At 39.5% G+C, this 19,104-nt stretch overlaps 1 protein-coding gene across 1 annotated transcript in view; it reads right to left on the reverse strand.

Annotated features, from left to right (window-relative positions):
• Positions 1 to 19,104, reverse strand: part of SRPK1 (SRSF protein kinase 1) — an 82,266-nt gene that overhangs the window by 62,963 nt on the left and 199 nt on the right. The window contains 1 exon segment of the mRNA XM_047733211.1: positions 18,581 to 19,103. Coding sequence (XP_047589167.1) covers positions 18,581 to 19,103 — 523 coding nt within the window.

The following is a 19,104-nucleotide window of genomic DNA, read 5'->3' on the forward strand; positions in this document are numbered from 1 at the left end:
AACTGGAGGAAAGCAAAAGGAATAATACAGATTCATTGAGAACAAAGAAGGGACATACCAATATAGAATGAGAGAAAGTAAAGAAAACCTGTAATACACTTGAACTGAAAGTACCATGAAATAAATAATACACACACACGCACACACACACTATTAAAGTATATATTTAAATATATTTCTTAGTTCTACCCTCAACTTCCACTTAAAAGGCCTAGAAACAAGAGAATCCTAATAGCAATGAGCAGGAGCAGTACCTAGATCTTGGTTTCCAAATATAATTACTCACTAAAATGCACAAGGGGGTTATTTGGGGCAATGGATGATTCCAGTCTGAGGCAGGGAAAGCACAGAGGATGTGGAGTTCTCCTTATGTAGAAACCTAGACATAACTAAAGCTGAAGAGACATAACCAAATGCAATGCTTGAACCCTGACTAAATTCTAGATCCAAAAAAGGAAAGAAGGTGTAAAAGACATATCTGAGATAACAGGAAAATCTAAATATGGTCAGAGTATTAGATGACACTGAAATAATATTAACTTTCTTAGGTGTGCTCATTATCAGTGTAATAACATTACTGCATTTATTAAAGGAAATATCATTCTTCAGAGATGTATCTTGAAGTATTTACAGATGCTGTGTCATGAGACCTGTAACTTTCAAACGGTTCGGCAACAAAATTACATGTAGGCAGCTTTAAGGCCAGAAACTGGAAACCGCCAGATGATCATCAAAAGGTGAATGGAGAAACAAATTGTGGTAAAGCCATACCCTGGAATACTATGCAACAATAAGAAGAAATAAGTTACTGATACACAGGAAAAATGGATGAATCTCAAAAATCATTATGCTGAATGAAAGAAGCAAAATACAAAAGAATACATGATGTGTATTTACATTTATATAAAACTCTAGAAATGTAAACTGAAGCATAATGTCATAGAATAGATCAGCCATTGCTTGGGGCCAGCAATATAGGAAGGAATGGACTACAAAGGAGCAGGAAACTTCTGGGTACAATGAAATTTTCTGTACTTTGATTACAGTGGTGATTTCATGGATGCACACAGCTGCTATAAGTCATCAAATTGTGTTACTCTGTTGTAGAAAGATGGGAGAAGATATGGCAAAATGTCAGCAGCTAGTGAATACAGAAGAAGACAATTACAGGCTATCATCCCATTTTTTTTCAACTTTGCCACAGACTTAAATTTTTTTTCCAAAAGAAAAAAAGCTAGAGATGAGACAATTTACAAAAACAGGTAAAAACGATGCTCCACACATATTAAAGGTGAAACTCATTGAAAAGAAAAATGTAAATTAAATACTGAGATACCATTTCTCACCTATCAGACTGCCGAAAAATACATTCTTTTGGTGAAGCTCTTGGAAGATAAGCACCTGATACACTGCTAGTGAGAATGCACACAGGGCAATCCTGCTGAAAGGAAATGTAGTAATAATTAATGATAAACCTACTTGGGTTCCAACTCAGTAACTCCACTTCTAGGAATCTACCCTGAAAGAAACACCTTCAAAAAACTGGAAATAACACTGGCAGAAGGCTATTCATTGCAGCCTTGTTTGTAATTGCAAAATATTAAAAACAACCTAAATGCCCACACATGGGAGTGGTTGAATACAGTGTGGTATGTGCACACAAGTGAGCACTATGCGCTGCAAAACAAGAAAAAAAAAAGGCGCTGAGGAAGTTCTTTATGAACTGATATAGAATAATAGACAACCATGACACACAGTTAAACGGAAAAAGCATAGTGCAAAGGAGTAGCTACAGTATGCCATCATCCATGGAAGAAAGAAGAGGATATTAAAAAAATCCATGCACCTGTTCATTTGTGCAAAATGAAACACAGGAAGAATAGAGAAACTACAGCAACAATGGGTAAGCGGGAAAGAGACAGAAAAATCGGGGAAGAGGATAGCCAGAATGAAGAGGAAGTGCACTTCTGATTATATCTTCTCTTATAGCTCTGACTCTTCAAAAACACAGTAATGTGTCCTTTGGCTCCCAAAATAAAAATACAAAACCAACTAGGATGTGGGAGAACCTGAAATGGAATGCAAACAGAAACGAACCAAACGGCATGCCCAATGAACATCATCACGTCCGAGCACAGGTTGAAAAGTACTTTTCCCCCCGGGCGCCTGAGTGGCTCAGTGGGTTGGGGCCTCTCCTTTCAGCTTAGGTCGTGATCTCAGGGTCCTGGGATCCAGCCCCGCATAGGGCTCTCTGCTAGGTGGGGAGCCTGCTTCCTCCTCTCTCTCTGCCTGCCTCTCTGCCTACTTGTGATCTCTGTCTGTCAAATAAATAAATAGGATCTTAAAAAAAAAAAAAAAAGTACTTTTCCCCCAGTTTTTTTTGGTTTGACTTTCCTGACTTTCTCCTTTTTGACATGTATACATCTTTTATTCTTATAAAATATTTCAATCTTTAGATACAGTTTTTGGTCATGCCTTCCTCCAAGATTATTTCACTTTTAACATTCACATTTTTTCTTATATGTTGTTTCTTTTTTAATGTTTAAACCTTTGCTCCACCTCTAATTAACTGTGTTAAGAACAGGTCAAGAATATTTTTTTAATCCCAGTTCTTCCAACAGCAGTTGGAATCCATTTTTCTGAATTCATTTGAAATACAACTTTTATGGTGTTAAAATCCCATGCCTTTACTGTTTTTTGGATTCTTTATTCTGTTCCACTGTCTTGTTATTCAAGGGTAAGTATCAAGCAATTTTAATTATTACAACTTCACAGCATTTAAAATATCTGGGCAGTTCCAATCCCATCCTTCTTATTATACTTTTTACAATTTTTATTACTCTTACATTTGTATTTTTCCATAAAATTTAAAATCTGCTTTAGTTCTTAACTGAATATTGTTACTAGATAGGACATTTTTGTATTAATTTGGGGAGAGCTAATCATTATTTAAATGAGTCTTCATGTATTCAATATTTTAGGGAACTTATTAATCACAAATTCTACAATGGTATTGTTTCAAGAATAGAAACATGGAGCTTTCCTACAACATTAATTATCATTGCTCCAGCAACCTGCTCAGTGTAGGGTAATACCAAAGAACAGGCGTGAAGGCGTGAGGAGGTTATCACAGGTTCTGCCACCTAAGATTTTCACTGGAAATAAAGAACTGTGATGTCACAGAAACGTCCTACTATGCCAACATACTGCCCAACATAGAATTTTTTGGACCTTAAAATCATACCCAAATCTTGGTTTCTAAGTCTTCAAAAAAAGGAACCAGGGCTCCTTAGAGAAAGGACTGATTCCAGTGTTGGAGCAGGCAAAGATCCACCTGGAACATTTTGTTGTGCTAGAAAGTCTTAAGTGCTCAAAGAATGCAGAAAACTTGTCCAAAGACAAGGTGCCAGCTTGAAAGGGCTCCCACTGGTCAAATATGAAAGAATATGAGCATCAAATAATGAGAATAATGGATTAAAACTCACTGAATAAAACAGACTCCCTAAATTCATACCAAGGATTAGGACTATGATTATGAATGGGGAAAGGGGAAAGTTTTTTCTAACAACAGAATGCTGACCAATAACTCGCGCAGAAAATGGGAGAATTAGGCAATCACTATTTGCAACGGTCATAATAACAACTGATTTAGGCAAGAATCAACAATGGATACTAAAAGAGTGAAATTTCAATGAGGAAAAAGTTATTTACACAGGTCAAAGTATCTCCCCCCAAAGAACTTGTGATTTGCTGCGGAGGAAAATATAACATTATGCTGGAGAAACTGGGTAGTCACCACCTTAATTAAGCAATTAAAGGGAACAATGCCAATTCTGAGACAGTTATGATGTGATACACCAAGGAAGATACAATTTACTTTGGTGGCACCAACACACAAAACCTAAATCATGAGGAAACAGACAACCCCAAACCAAAAGACGTTCTAGAAAATAAATGGCCTATATTCTTCAAAAATGTCAATGTCAGGAAAGACAAAGGCAGGCTATGGAACTGCTCTAGATTACGAGACATAAAAACTAAAGGCAATCCATGATCTTAGGTTAGATACTAAGCCAGAAAAAAATTTGTTTTTCTATAAAGACATTGGGACAGTTGGCAAAATCGAGTAAGATCCAGATTAAATAATAATGCTGTATCAGTATTTTATTGCTTATTTTGATAATTCTGGTTATATAAGGGAACGTCCTTGTTCTAAGGCAATACATGAAATATTTAGGGGTATGGGGGACAATGTTTATAATTACTCTCAAACAGTTCGTAAATGAAGGTTTTCCTCAGGCATCTACATTTTCCATTTATATGACTGAGCTGGCAAAAACAAACTACTGTAGAGCCTTCTTACAGTCTGGAAGGCTCACCCACATTTATGATCAACAACCACTAGATGGCACTCTGTGACCTTCCAATCCCAGAAGCCTAGGTTTCCATGCACAGCATTTTTTACTTAATTATACTTAGAAAACAAAAACACAATTGATCTTTAAATAAGCACCAATACCAGTCAAGTACTATAATCAAAACAGATTTTTTCACAATGGCCTTACAAGGCCTTTCATGATCCAATTTTTCACTAGCCCCCAAACTCATCTCTGACTATATCACTCTAGTTCTGAGTTTAGTGTTGCCTTTTCAGAGAACTTTGACACTCCTATATAAAACATCAAGTGGCTGCATGCCCTCCCCCCAACCCCTTACCCTTCTACATTTTTCTTCAGCAGTTAACATTTTCTTGTCTTCCTTCCCACACTCCCAGAATATAAGTCTCATGAGGACAGATTTTATTTTGCTATGCCTATAACCCAAATGCCTAGAAAAGGGATACATACAAGGCATGTATCTTCTCTTTCATCCCTAGCTATTACTCACCATCCTTCGATTGTTCGTGACACCCCCCCCACCCCAAACCAGTCCCCTACCGAAGGAGACTGTGAAGAACCTTAAATGTCAAGCACTGAATTATTTTATGTGGAAGTCATCAAGACATGTAAGCAGCAAAGTAACCCTATAAAAACAGTGTTTTAGAAAAATTCCTTTGTCAAGAAGGTAGTAAAAGGTAGCAGAAGTAGAAAGCAAAAATACAAGAGACATTGCAAAGATAGTAGTTCCAAGCAAGGCCTCTGATGCCATGAGACTTATTAGGTTTGATCCTGGCTCTATAGTTTACCAGAGCTCCATGACTTTGGATAAACTGCCAGGTTAGGAAGTTCTTTGTCCTTCAGCTGTGTAAAAAGAGGACAGGATAAAAATCTACCTTATAGACATTATGCTTATCCTCTACTTAATACAGGGCCTAATACATAAATTGTAGCACTGCAGGAAAGAAATAAGGGAAAAGGAATAAGCAATTATCTGTTCATTAGTTAACTAATTTTTACTAAGTATTTGTGCCAGGCACTTTTCTAGGCGTTGGAAATGCAACCATGAGCGAAAAAAGAAAAAGAAAAAAAAAGTCTAGGGTCTTCATCATGTTTACATTTTAGCATGAGGTGAAAAAATAGCCCTAAATAATCTGAATCTATCTGGTTCTTGAGTTTTTGCCAATGCATAGCTAAAGCTGGGACTGCAATGTTCCATCAAAGGCTTATTCAATGTCTCTCAAGGAGATACAAGTTCTATAATGTCAGGCTACAAGAAGGGCTAAGAAGAAAAATTAAGCTAAGGGGACAGAGTACACCAACGTTATTTTAAATAGGGTTGTAACATTTGAGTAAAGAGGTAAGAGATGCCTAAAAGCTGACTAGAGACAGCACGCAGCAACTCTAGATTACATACTTGTAAACTTTAGTCTTCACTTCTTTTGACTGTGGGGAATAAAGAATTATAGAATCTCCTAATGCAGAGAAAGGTCTTCCAGGGACTGTGTTATGGGTTGAACTGTATCCCACCCCCCAACCGCGAAAAGATACACTGGAGTCCTAGCCTCCAGTATCTCAGAATGTGACTTTATTTGGAGACAGGCTCTTCATAGAGGTGAACAAGTTAAGATGAGGTCACTGGGATGAACCCTAATCCAATATCACTAGTGTCCTTATAAAAGGTAAAAATTCAAACACAAATTGGGACACACACAGAGGGAAGATGATGCACAGACACAGGGAGAAGATGTCAATCTTCAAGACAAGGACAGAAGCCTAAAAACATTCTTTCCTCTCAGCCCTCAGAAGGAACCAACCCTGCTGATGACACCTTGATTTCAGAGAAGCAGCCCCCAGAACTATGAGACAATAAAGTTCTGTGGGTTAAGTCATACAGTTTGTGGTACTTTGTTACAGTAACCCTAGGGAACTAACACAGATGAAGAGAAAATCATATCTGTACACTCATCTCCCTTAAGAGCTTGTATGCCCCTTGAGGGGAAGAGGCGAACGTGCACAAAACCATCTTTGCATCTCTTCTGCTGAAGTACCTGATCTGATGCAAAATTTTAATAAGATTCTATTTTAAGTTCCAGCACCTAAACATAGCAGAGCTCAGTAAGTACTAAAGTTCTCCCACTACTTTTCCATATATATTTCTCCTGACAGGTATTTTTTTTCTTTTGCAAATTGACAAGCTGAACTTAACTTCTGAGACATGCTCAAGTAGTAACCTCAACTCAGTAATCCTAAACCGGAGCTAGGATCTGGCACCATCAAAAAAAAAAAAAAAAAAAAAAAAAAAATGAGGGCGCCTGGGTGGCTCAGTGGGTTAAGCCTCTGCCTTCGGCTCAGGTCATGATCTCAGGGTCCTGGGATCGAGGCCCGCATCGGGCTCTCTGCTCAGCGGGGAGCCTGCTTTCTCCTCTCTCTCTCTATGCCTGCCTCTCTGCATACTTGTGATCTCTCTCTCTGTTTCAAATAAATAAATAAAATCTTTAAAAAAAATATATGAGTGCCTAAGTTTATCAGGTGTTAATTAAATATAAATTATCCCTGACTTTTAGGCCATTATATCCCAAATCAGACTTTATATATACAGATTAATATAGAGGAAACACCAATAGGTAAGTTAAAACCATTAATTTGATACATGAATAATAGTAAGAAATGTCACATAAAAGTCAAAGGTAATCCCATGTAAGGTAAGGAAGAAAACATGAGGAAGGAAGGAAGGAAGTAACCACCAGCACTTTACTCTAGCTTCACACTAGGCTAGGCTAGGCACTCCCATGCAGTTTCACCCTCAGCATCTCACCATCTACAGATAAGCCATGTCAGATTCCAGAAGTCAAATGACATTGTCCAAATCTACCCAGCAATGGTGCTGGAGAAAAGCTGGAACCTGGAACAGTGTTTTAAAAAGAGAAGCTCTTTTTGGCGAACCGCACACAAGCATATACACCTATACCAACCTTCCACCTAGAAACATGAGCACAAGTTAATTAATTTAATCACATTATATTGTTAATACTAGCAAATAAAAATGCAAAATACAGTTTCTGTTAAATCTATTCTCAAAGGCACAGACAGTTGTAGAAGAGAAAAGGAGTATCAAGTGAGCTTGCCACCAAGCTCATGAGTAAAAAGAACCCAACACCTTTGACCAAATTCCTTGGTTAGAAGGACACAAACTGAAGCAGCACCATAATTAAAAGCAAAGTGAATGAGAAGATACAGTTGCCACAAACTACATTTATAATCAGTTACAAAATAAGATTACCTTAGTATTTCAGGAAACAAAAGTTCACAAATTCACCCCGAAAGTACTGGTAGCCTTTTTAAAAAACACTTAGCCACTTAAAACAAAGAATTTAGAATTTGAGTAAATCAAATACAAAGGTCATCAATGTGACTCATCGTACCTACCAACACCAAACTTCATGGCTCTGATGTCTGTTCATCACTATTTGTGACAATTCTTTTTTTTTTTAAGATTTTATTTATTTATTTGACAGAGAGAGATCACAAGTAGACAGAGAGGCAGGCAGAGAGAGAGAGAGAGAGAAGCAGGCTCCCTGCTGAGCAGAGAGCCCGATGCGGGACTCAATCCCAGGACCCTGAGATCATGACCTGAGTCGAAGGCAGCGGCTTAACCCACTGAGCCACCCAGGCACCCTATTTGTGACAATTCTTATATATTAATTTAAAACATGCATTAAGGGGCAACTGGCTGGCTCAGTTGGTGTGGTGTGTGACTCCTGATCTCAGGGTTCTAAGTATGAGCCACATGTTGGGCGTAGAAATTACTTAAGAAAAAAAAAAAGTCCTTAAAAAACATATGTATTGGGGCGCCTGGGTGGCTCAGTGGGTTAAAGCCTCTGCCTTCAGCTCAGGTCATGATCCCAGGGTCCTGGGATTGAGCCCCATGTCAGGCTCTCTGCTCAACGGGGAGCTTGCTTCCCTCTCTCTCTCTCTGCCTGCCTCTCTGCCTACTTGTGATTTCTGTCTGTCAAATAAATAAATAAAATCTTAAAAAAAAACAACCATATGTATCTGCCTGCCTCTCTGCCTACTTGTGATTTCTGTCTGTCAAATAAATAAATAAAATCTTAAAAAAAAACAACCATATGTATTAAATGTTCTCAAACTTCTTGATAAGCTATCCTAAAATACCCATCCATACTGTCCAAGGCATTTAGGCCACCAATGAACTTACTACCCAATAGCAACAAATTACCCTCAACTTTAATCTTTATCTATACAACTGAAGGTTCGTTATGGTACAAACGAACATGATTTTTATTTATCTAGCTCCTGCCAACTGACTTTTATGTCCAGTACTACTATACTTCCCTGAAAATGAACAAAGTATATTTATTTTGTGGCTTCTGATAACATTCTGAAATCATTCTTTGTCAAAAGAGTTGAAAAACTGGATACGCCAATCTTCATAGCTGATCTCATGTTTTTTTCCCAAATTCCCAAAGTACATTCTCCAATAAGAGAACAGAACCACAGAATAGTACACAGAACAACAGGGCTCTTCCACAACTGTGTTTACTGTAACTTTAGGAAAGGGTACTTGATATAGTATTAAGCCAATTAATTAGGCTATTAATACCTAACCCTCACCCTGTTCGGACTCTGGCAGAGATGACAAACTGCAGACTGTAAGGCAAATCCTGGCCCTAAACTTTTGTTTACAATGGTTGAAAAAGAAAAAAAAAATCAAAATAATCTGGAGAATCACAGGAAAACAAAGATTTCCAGAGTCTCCTGAAAAATCTGAAGCTCTGATTACACTGGACTCATCTTCTCACAGGACAATGAAGGAGAGCTAAGAAGTCGTTTCTTCTTCAGATACAAAGGAGGAGGTCTACTCCACACATTCTAATAACCACTCTTCCCCTTTGGCCTACTCAGAGTATGTTTTATAAGCCACATTCCAAAAATAAATTAACACAATCGCAAATTACATACAATATTTATTTTAAATTAAAAACACAGGTGACTCCAATTCTGTAAGATTTGGAATCTTAAAAAACACCAAAGATGCTATAAAATGAGAGCAAAATGACAAATGAAGCTGTGTTAACCAGGTGGTAACATAATTACACAGCAAGGAACTGGCCCAAGTAACTTTAAAACTCAGTAATTTGACTCTACATCCCTAGGGAAATATATCTTAAGGTTTAAAAACAACAAAAAATCATTAGCTTGCTTTAATGATCTTATGTTGGTGGTAGTGCTGGCATTGTCATTCTGTGACTCTTCTGTATTTACACTGTGGGAAAAGGAGAACAAGTAATCATGTTGGTGCTGTTGAGAATAAGGGGTTTCCAGTGTGGGAGAGAGGAGATGGGAGATGTAAAATCAAACAAGGCTAAGAAAAAGTCCCTGGGTCATTTAATTCGATTTTTAAGTATAACATGAACTCATGATTTTTTTTTAAAAGAAAAAAAAAAAAAAAAAAACAAACTTATTTCCTAGCTCCAATCACAGACAAGGCCTAGAAACAATGACTAACTCGGTAGGAATAAACACTTTAAGCGCCTAGATTGTGATTCTGAAATGCCATTTCCCATTAAAAAGCTTCTTAGAGAAAGGCCTATTTCCTGGTCTGAGCAGAAAATGCACAAGATAATTCTAGACAAATTGTCATACCCGATAGCCAAAAAGCTATAAAAGATGCTTCAGATTAAGTCAAATGGACTTTGGGGCCAGGCCATCTCGAAGGGACTTCAACTGACCAAAGATGGGGCAATCAATAAAAATGACTATACAGGGGCACCTGGTGGCTCAGTCGCTGGGCATCTGCCTTTGGTTCAGGTCATGATCCCGGGGTGCTGAGATCAAGCCCCGCATCATGCTCTCTGCTCAGCAAGGAGTCTACTTCTCCCCCCTCCCTCTCCCTCTGTCTGCTGCTCCCCCGGCTTGTGTTCTCTCTCTCTGTCAAATAAATAAATAAAATCTTAAAAAAAAAAAAAAAAAAGACTATACATGCTACAAAAGCCATAAATATTGAAAATATTATGCTAAGGTAAAGAAGCCAGTCACAAAAGACCACTTATTATATGCTTCCCTTTATATGAAATGTCCAGATAGGCAAAAAAGTGGATTAGTCATTGCCTAGGATTGGAGGTAGGGTATATTGTGGGGTAATGAGGAGTGACTGCTAATGGGTAAAGGGTTTCTACTTGGGATGATGAAAACGTTTCAATCTTATTCGATCATGGTGATGGTTGCACAACTCTGTGAGCATACTAAAAACCACTGAATTATACACATTAAAAAGGCAAATTTCATACGTAAATTATACCTCCATAAAGCTGTACCAGAAAAAAAAAATCCAATACAATGAACTGAAACACAAATGTTTAAATCTGTGAGTTTATATTAAAATAAATCTTTCTTGGTCATTTTGGAGGATGCTGGGAATCTAATTCATTATATGAAAATTGGAAAGTATTTATCCATGTCTTACATATATGAAGTGTCTCTCTGGGTAACCAAAGAGACAAGGTAAAGTTTCTCTTTATAGAACAATATAATTAATAAATTAAAGAACAGACTATTACCACTTTGCAACCCTAAATAAGATGGATCTAGGCAATGACCAGTGGCTGCTAACATCACAAAAAGTTCATCAGACAGCAGGTAACCTCTGGTAGAAGTATACAACACCACCTATGAAGCAGTCTAGCAAAAACAAATTTGCAGGGGAAAAAAAAAAAAACCCGAAGAACCAACAGATAAAAAGACCAGAGAGACTTCTCAAACAATAGCAATATAATGATTTTATGAATCCGGATTTAAACAAACTTAAAATTAACCAATAAAGGCCTTGGTTCAAAAAATTTTAAGTATGATAATAGTACTGTAGCCATGTTTAGAAAATTAAGAGTCTATATCTTACATAATGATATGATGTCTGCAATTTGCTTTAAAAAAAGATGGAGGGGAGCAGAAGCAGGAAATAAAAATGAAACATTAGCCATAGCTGATAACTGCTGAAGTTGAGATAGATACACAAAAGTTTATTTTGCCATTTTCTCTTTCATATAAATTTGAAATTTCCCACAATAAAGCTTTTAAAAAGAAAAGTGCTCCCAATTCCACACATCACTGGAATTACTGCATTTCACAAATTCAAACACAAACAGGTCTCCTAACATTCCCACACCTTTGAAATCAAGACAGCGAATGGTGTGTTTAACTGGTAGGTTTTTTTCTACATGATAAATATAAGATGGTGTAATTTAAAAATGAGAGCATCTCAAATTCAATGAAAAAACCCCCAAGATTATAAATGCATCCAGTTATCTATCTCTCCTTAGCTAAATCATTATTTGCCTTGTACTGGAAATGAAGAATTCAAAAAAACCTCTTGGCCATCTGAATTTTCTTACTTACCTGGAATTAATTCAGTTACAGTGAGAGAAGCGTTACAATAATACTTTAGACAATGTAAGAATAAAACTAGTCCCTAAATTAGCATTAGTGACAGAGAAGATCTGGGGAGCATGGAGCAAAAAGTCTCCCTAAGATGGGGAGAAAAAGTTTGCCGCAGTTATCTCGCCAGGTCTAAGAAATTTATTAAAAACTGAATCTAGTTGACCAGCCTGTCTTTTCTTCCTTTTTGATAAAGGAGTTCCTAAGTACCTACCACTTCAGCACCTCCATAAGTTACTGATTTCAAGTAATCTAAAGGAATACAGTAATCTGGCAAGCCTCTGGGCCTCACTATGGCAGAAAGGCATGTAAACAAAATTTACTAACATAATATAAACTTACTGAGGAAGAAAAGAGGACAAGAAAGTATTTCTGACAACTGTAATTCTAGAAATGCAATTTTGCAACCACACACTTTAATGGAATCACAAACAAAACTTTTTTAAAGATGATAATTGACATTGAAAATTTCAAAGATAAAAAGCAAAGGAAAAGACAGGTTTGCCACATTTTTAAAAAATCAATTTATGTCAAGAACACATTATAAATGAAATTAGAAAGGCTTGAGAAATATAAATCTGCCACATGACAATGGTATATTCTTAGTAAATAGCTCTTAATATCACAAAAATGATCTATAAATGGGTAAAAGAAAGGAAGGGGCCAATAAATACATCCCACAAATGGCTGACCTTATTGGTAACAAAGGAAATTGAAATTATAGATTACCTATCCATAGGTATATAGATTATAGATTAACAACAACAAAAAAATTACAGATTACCAAATTTGGGAAGCTTTTTAAGTAACACTGCCCAGTTCTGGTGCCCAAGCAGGATGTGCAAGAATATTCCCACTTCCAACACTGTCTGGAGCAGTCTTCCTTCATTCCCCTCTTCTCAATATGGCTTCAATCACCCTATTTAAAACTTCACCGCCATCCCCACTCCTCAATTCCCCTTATCTTCTATTTTTCCAACTAACTGCCTAATATACCACATAAGGTACTCACTATGTGCACTGTTTATTCTCTGTCCCCCTCCCCCATGAAAATAAAGTTCCCAAGGACAAAGAGGTTTTTCTTTCACTGATGTACCAGAGGATGGAAAAATGATAGGATATCAGAAGTTGTTAAAAAATTACTTGTTTAGGGGCACCTGGGTGGCTCAGTGGGTTAAGCCGCTGCCTTCGGCTCAGGTCATGATCTCAGGGTCCTGGGATCGAGTCCCACATCGGGCTTTCTGCTCAGCAGGGAGCCTGCTTCCTCCTCTCTCTCTCTCTCTCTCTGCCTGCCTCTCTGTCTACTTGTGATCTCTCTCTGTCAAATAAATAAAATCTTAAAAAAAAAAAATTACTTGTTTAATGAATACGAAAATTCAACTAGTTAATTCCTAATTAAACTAGTTAATGTTTCTGGAGAAAACTCTGTTGACAACATGAATGTAGAAACCTTTATTTATTTATATTTATTTATTCATTTGAGAGCAAGCAAGTGCGGACACGAGCACAGGGGGAGGGTCAGAGGGAGAGGGAGAAGCAGACTTCCCACTGAGCAGGGAGCCCAAGGACGTGGGGGTTCATCCCAGAACCCTGAGATCATGACCTGAGCCAAAGGCAGACGCTTAACTGACTGAGCCACTCAAGCACCCCAAATTTAAAAACCTTTAAAATCTACATACCAGTAATAGCACTTCCAAGAGTTTATCCTAAGTAAATAATCACTGATGTGAGCAATGGTTGTCATCCAAAAGCTTATTTATTTTAGCTGTGAATTGTGAAAAACTGGAAACAACATACACTAGAACAATGAAAAGGATATGGAATATTTAGTGTTATGAAAAACATGCATGAGGGGCGCCTGGGTGGCTTAGTGGGTTAAAGCCTCTGCCTTCAGCTCAGGTCAGGATCCCAGGGTCCTGGGATGGAGCCCCACATCGGGCTCTCTGCTCAGCAGGGAGCCTGCTTCCCTCTCTCTCTCTCTGCCTGCCTCTCTGCCTCCTTGTGATCTCTGTCTGTCAAATAAATAAATAAAAACCTTAAAAAAAAAAAAGAAAGAAAAACATGCATGATAATGCTACCTAGGGAAAAGTATACTCATGATTCCATTTTTGAATGTATATATAGATATGCTTAACAGGAAATAAATACATGTATATATATTGCTTAATAAGAGCTAAAATAAATTATGATACAACCAATTAATGGAATGATGGAATGCTAGATGAAGCTACTCAATTGTGCCCTAATACGGATTCATTTCTTCTGTTTTCTTTTTTTTTTTTTTTAAAGTAGGTCTCATGCCCAGCGTGAAGCCCGATGTAGGGCGTGAAATCACGGCCATGAGATCAAGACCTGCAAGAACTGAGCTGAGATCAAGAATCGGATGCTTAACTAGCTAAGCCACCCAGGTGTCCTGAAACTGAACCATTTCTAAGCCTTAGTGAAAAAGGCAGACTTTAAAAAAATAGTAAGGCTACACTATAAGGAACTGATACAGAATCAATTTCCAAGGTACATTGTTAAGTGTATAAAGCATCTAACCATTTAGCCAAAAAAAATTGTTTCAAGTTTATGTACTCTACTCTCTACTGGGTAAAAATGTTAGAAATTTTCCACTATCTTTTCTTCTAAATTTTCAATGTAACAAATCTTTCAGAAAACTAGGAAATAAAGCTGTCTCTCTTTTAACTGCATTGATCAGTGAGTGCTAAAAGAAGCAAAAATCACTTTTCCAGTGCAGGTAATTTGACTACTAAATTCATAAAGTTCTTTAACTTCAAAGAAAGTAAAAATTACCGTCCCAACTAACTTCCTCAGCTAAGCAACAAAAAAAAATTTTTTTTAAAGATTTTTAATTTATTTATTTGACAGACAGAGATCACAAGTAGGCAGAGAAGCAGGCAGAGAGAAAGGGAAGCAGGCTCCCTGCTGAGCAGAGAGCCCGATGCGGGGCTCGATCCCAGGTCTCTGGGATCATGACCTGAGCCGAAGGCAGCGGCTTTAACCCACTGAGCCGCCCAGGCGCCCCTAGCAACAAAATTATTAAATATGAAATCTATTCTGGAATCATGTTCCATAAGAAATAATGTCAAAAGCAAACATAAAGGGTGTTAAATTATAAAAGCTTATGACAAACAGATAAAGGCACACACCTATTGATATATATATTGAAATTACCGAAAAAACTTGAATGACCAAAGACAGACAGAAAATTGTGCCCTTTTAGAAATATAGCCACGAGCCAGTAGGTACTTAAACTTTAACCCAGGCATCCTGAGGTACCTTATTTAGAAGCCCTAGTTTGCTCAGTTTCTACCTTGTCTGTCCTCAGACACATCAGAAGGAACTGTCACTTGAGAGACAGCAATGGTTAGTACCAAGGGCTTTGGGATCCATGAGACCCAGGGTTGAATCCTGGCTTTACACTTTTCTATGGGAGTAATATGGAAAAATCTCAATTTCTTTATCTGTAAAGTAAAACAGAGATTATCATCCACTAGTTAATATTAGTAAATAAGAATACAATGTCTGAGAAAGTGAAATGGAGGCAAAATCTTCAAGTAAGACAACTAAAAATCCCCAAAGTCAACCTGAAGGAAACACATGCTAGAGAACACTGAGCTGGAAGGCAGGAGCCCTGGATCCCAGTTTTGACTGTGCTACAACCAGCTCCAGCTCCATGGAATATTATTTCATGTTATGTAGGTTCTAGTTTTAACATCTACAAAATTAGGAGACTGAAATCCTTTCCACCTGTACTTCCAAAAGTCTCTAAAATTTTTCATTTAAATCCTTAATTTTTGTAAATTCTTAATCAGTTTTCATCATGACTCAGCAACTAGTCATAACAATATATAAGACCATAGCCTTAACTAAATTATCCAAAGTCAGATTGCTGTAAGTGGCAAAATCTCAATTCAAACCAGATTTGACTCACTCCAAAGACCATTTTTCTTTTTCCAAAAACCAAATTTTATGTCATGCTTCTTTTTTTAAAAATTTTACTTATTTGACAGACAGAGATCACAAGTAGGCAGAGAGGCAGGCAGAGAGAGAGGGGGAAGCAGGCTCCCTGCTGAGCAGAGAGTCTGATGCAGGGCTCCATCTCAGGCCCCTGAGATCATGACCTAAGCCAAAGGCAGGGGCTTAACCCACTGAGCCACCCAGGCGCCCCTTATGTCATGCTTCTTCCTCAGACCTTCTCCTTGACTAATCTGGTAACTAGCATTTTGCCTCTGCAAAACGACTGGAAATCAGGAGCGCAGTCAGGAATCATGGAGCAGAGTCAAGTTACGTGAGTCAGGTGGGGCTTGAACTTCTGACACAGTACTCTAACCAAGTTAATTAGACATTTCAGCTACTTAAAAGGAGTCTGAAGAAACAAACAAACAAAAAGTTAAAATTGTCAAGAAAAACTATTAACTGAAAACAAAAACAAAAATAAAGCATCTTTGGGGCCCCTGGGTGGCTCAGGTCATGATCCCGGGGTCCTGGGATCAAGCCGGCAAGTCGGGCTCTCTGCTTGGCAGGGAGCCTGCTTCCCTTCCTCTCTGCCTACTTGTGATCTCTGTCTGTCAAATAACTAAATAAAATCTTAAAAAATAAATAAATAAATAAAGCATCTTTAAAACTGTAAGTAAATGAAGGCTCATTTACATAAAAGTTCAGGAGTTAAAGCTGTGCAAGATCAAATAGTCAGTAAAATAACTGCTATGCTATTTAACTGCTTTTGTGCAAGTATGCAAATAACAAATTATACACCAGTGAGTTAAGGAGTAACAGATAATCCAAAGCACATACATTCGGCTTTAGGAATAAAGCACATGGTCTAAATAGATAATCCAAAGTAATGAATATCTGGTACTAAAAATATATGATCCAGGGGTGCCTGGGTGGCTCAGGTGGTTAAGCAACTGCCTTGAACTCAGGTCATGATCCCAGGGTTCTGGGATGGAGCTCCACATCAGGTTCCCTGCCTGGAGGGGAACCTGCTTCTCCCTCTCCTGCTCCCCCTGCTTGTGCTCTCTCTGTCAAATAAATAAATAAAATCTTTAAAAATAAATAAAATAAAAAAATATTAAATAAAAATATATGATGGGGGGGTGCCTGGCTGGCTCAGTCCGTAGAGCATGCAACTTTTCATCTCAGGGTGGTGAGTTCAAGCCTGACACTGGGTGTGGAAACTACTTAAAAATAAATAAATAAATAAATACACCCATCTATACTTTCCTCCCAAATTTTAGGCTATTCAGGTTGATACAAAATTAATTTCTATGTGGACAGAGGGCAGATCTTTTCTAAACAGTACAGTACATAATAAAATTATCATCTCCCCACATCAGCAGAAAAGATAACGTTTTATAACACATCTCAACATCTCCACAGGGACTAACAAAACTAAGGCACATACAAAAAAAAAAAGGGTAACATTTAAATTCCCACTGCAGACAAGAACCAGGTTAGCTTCTCTGCTGCTTCCATTAAGCCAATCTGGGATTAAAAACTGGTTTTGAAATTATCCACACATGGATAATCAAGAGTCAAACAAACACATGTAGATAAACTCATATTTAAATGTGTAGGTTACCAAGCACTTTACGAAATAAAAAATTTCATAAGGCAGTTGATAGAAATGGAACAAGAGGTGAGGTCACCTACCACTTTAGCTCTATTGATAGAAGTCATTATGTGCTCTTCTCAAACATACGGGAGCCACCAAAACCACACAGACACACACCACATCTGGCAGTATCATTGAGAAAGGTAACCCAGGAAAACCTCAGAAATGTTCGCTTCAGCTCAAGAAGAATGAAGCTGTATGCAACTCCACATAACATCAAGTAAATGGAAAAGTGTCAAGAAAATAATGCATTTATTTTTCTCAACACAAACTGCCTAAAAGACAACTTCCAAGACACGGGGCAATTAAACGTCAGCCCCAGCTAAAAGTTCTCTCGGCTAAGCCTCACTGGCAGAAGCCCTCTACTGGGCATTTCTAAGATGGGACCAACTTTTGTGTTTCCCACAGTGGCGCTAAACCACGGTTATGCATCCTGCTGATAAACCCGGACATGTGGCACTTTACACACCAAACCAGCATCGCCGACACTCCAGAAGGTAATGTGCACTGAGGGCGAGGACTTGAGGTTTTAAGAGGAGAGGAGCGATAAGAGAAGCCGGTTGTATACACAGTGGTCTGCCCGCACACGGCAGGGCCGGCGATGCGCCGAGCAGGCTCAGGAAGTTGGCTAACCCAGGGGAACGCTCCGTGCCCTCCTCTGTAAGCGAGAGCGTGTGGCTGGCAGACCAAAATGCGGAAAATTCATTTAAGAACTCCCTGACGGCCTACGGTACAGACGTAGGAGTCCAGTTAAGACTCGGGGAAGCAGGTACGGAAGAGACCAACAGTCCACAAACTGATACTGATCAACCAGCTCCGCCGGGAGGCCCAAACTCGGGGAGCGGTGCCTCCTCTCCGGAGTTGGTGAGCTAAGGTACCGGGCGGGCTCTGGTCCTCCTCCAACAGCCCTTTCCAGCAGGCCCGGGGCTGCTAAGACCCAGGCCTGGCCCTCAGCAACGTCGGCTCGGTTCCACAGGGTTCATTGAGTGCGACCCTCCAAGGCCACTCCGAGGCCATGTGGCCGGGGCCGCGCGGTGCCCAAACCCGGCGCAAGTTCAAGAGGTGAAACCAGAGGAAAGGAAGTGCGGGAGGAAATTCAAAGAATGGGATGTTGGGGTACAAGACTCACTTCCTTTGGGCTTTGTCCTTCTTGGCCTTGGTCCTTTTCTTTCGGGCCTGGAGCGCAAGCACTGCAGGAGAGAGGGATGGATGAAGGGCGAATGTGGAGGAAAGGAGGCAATCAAGGTGAGGGTGGAGACCCAGCAGGGGCGCGAGGCCCGGGTGCGGGGCCCGCCTGAGGGGCGGCTCTGGGGCGAGCGCCGCGGCTAGGGCGAGGCGGCCGGCCGGGCGGCGGGCGGCCCACGGGGCGCAGAGCAGCGCCCAGGCGGGGTGCGCCGGCGGGGGCTCGGGCCGGGTCAGGGGGCCGGCGGGCGGGGGTCTGTCTGGTTCGCCGAGCGCCGGGCCCTGCAGCGGCCCCAAGGCGCGGGTCGGCCTGGAGGGGAACAAGGGGCGATGACTGCCGGCGCGGAAGGACGCCCGGGCTGAGGGGCGCGGACCGGCAGCCCAGAGGCGGGGGGTGAGGGGCGGCGCCACCTCAGAGGGGGGGCGCCGCACGCCCGGGGACCGGACTGCGGCGGTTAGGCTAAGCTCCAG

Source organism: Lutra lutra, chromosome 6 (assembly GCF_902655055.1).
Source record: "Lutra lutra chromosome 6, mLutLut1.2, whole genome shotgun sequence".
NCBI lineage: Eukaryota > Metazoa > Chordata > Mammalia > Carnivora > Mustelidae > Lutra > Lutra lutra.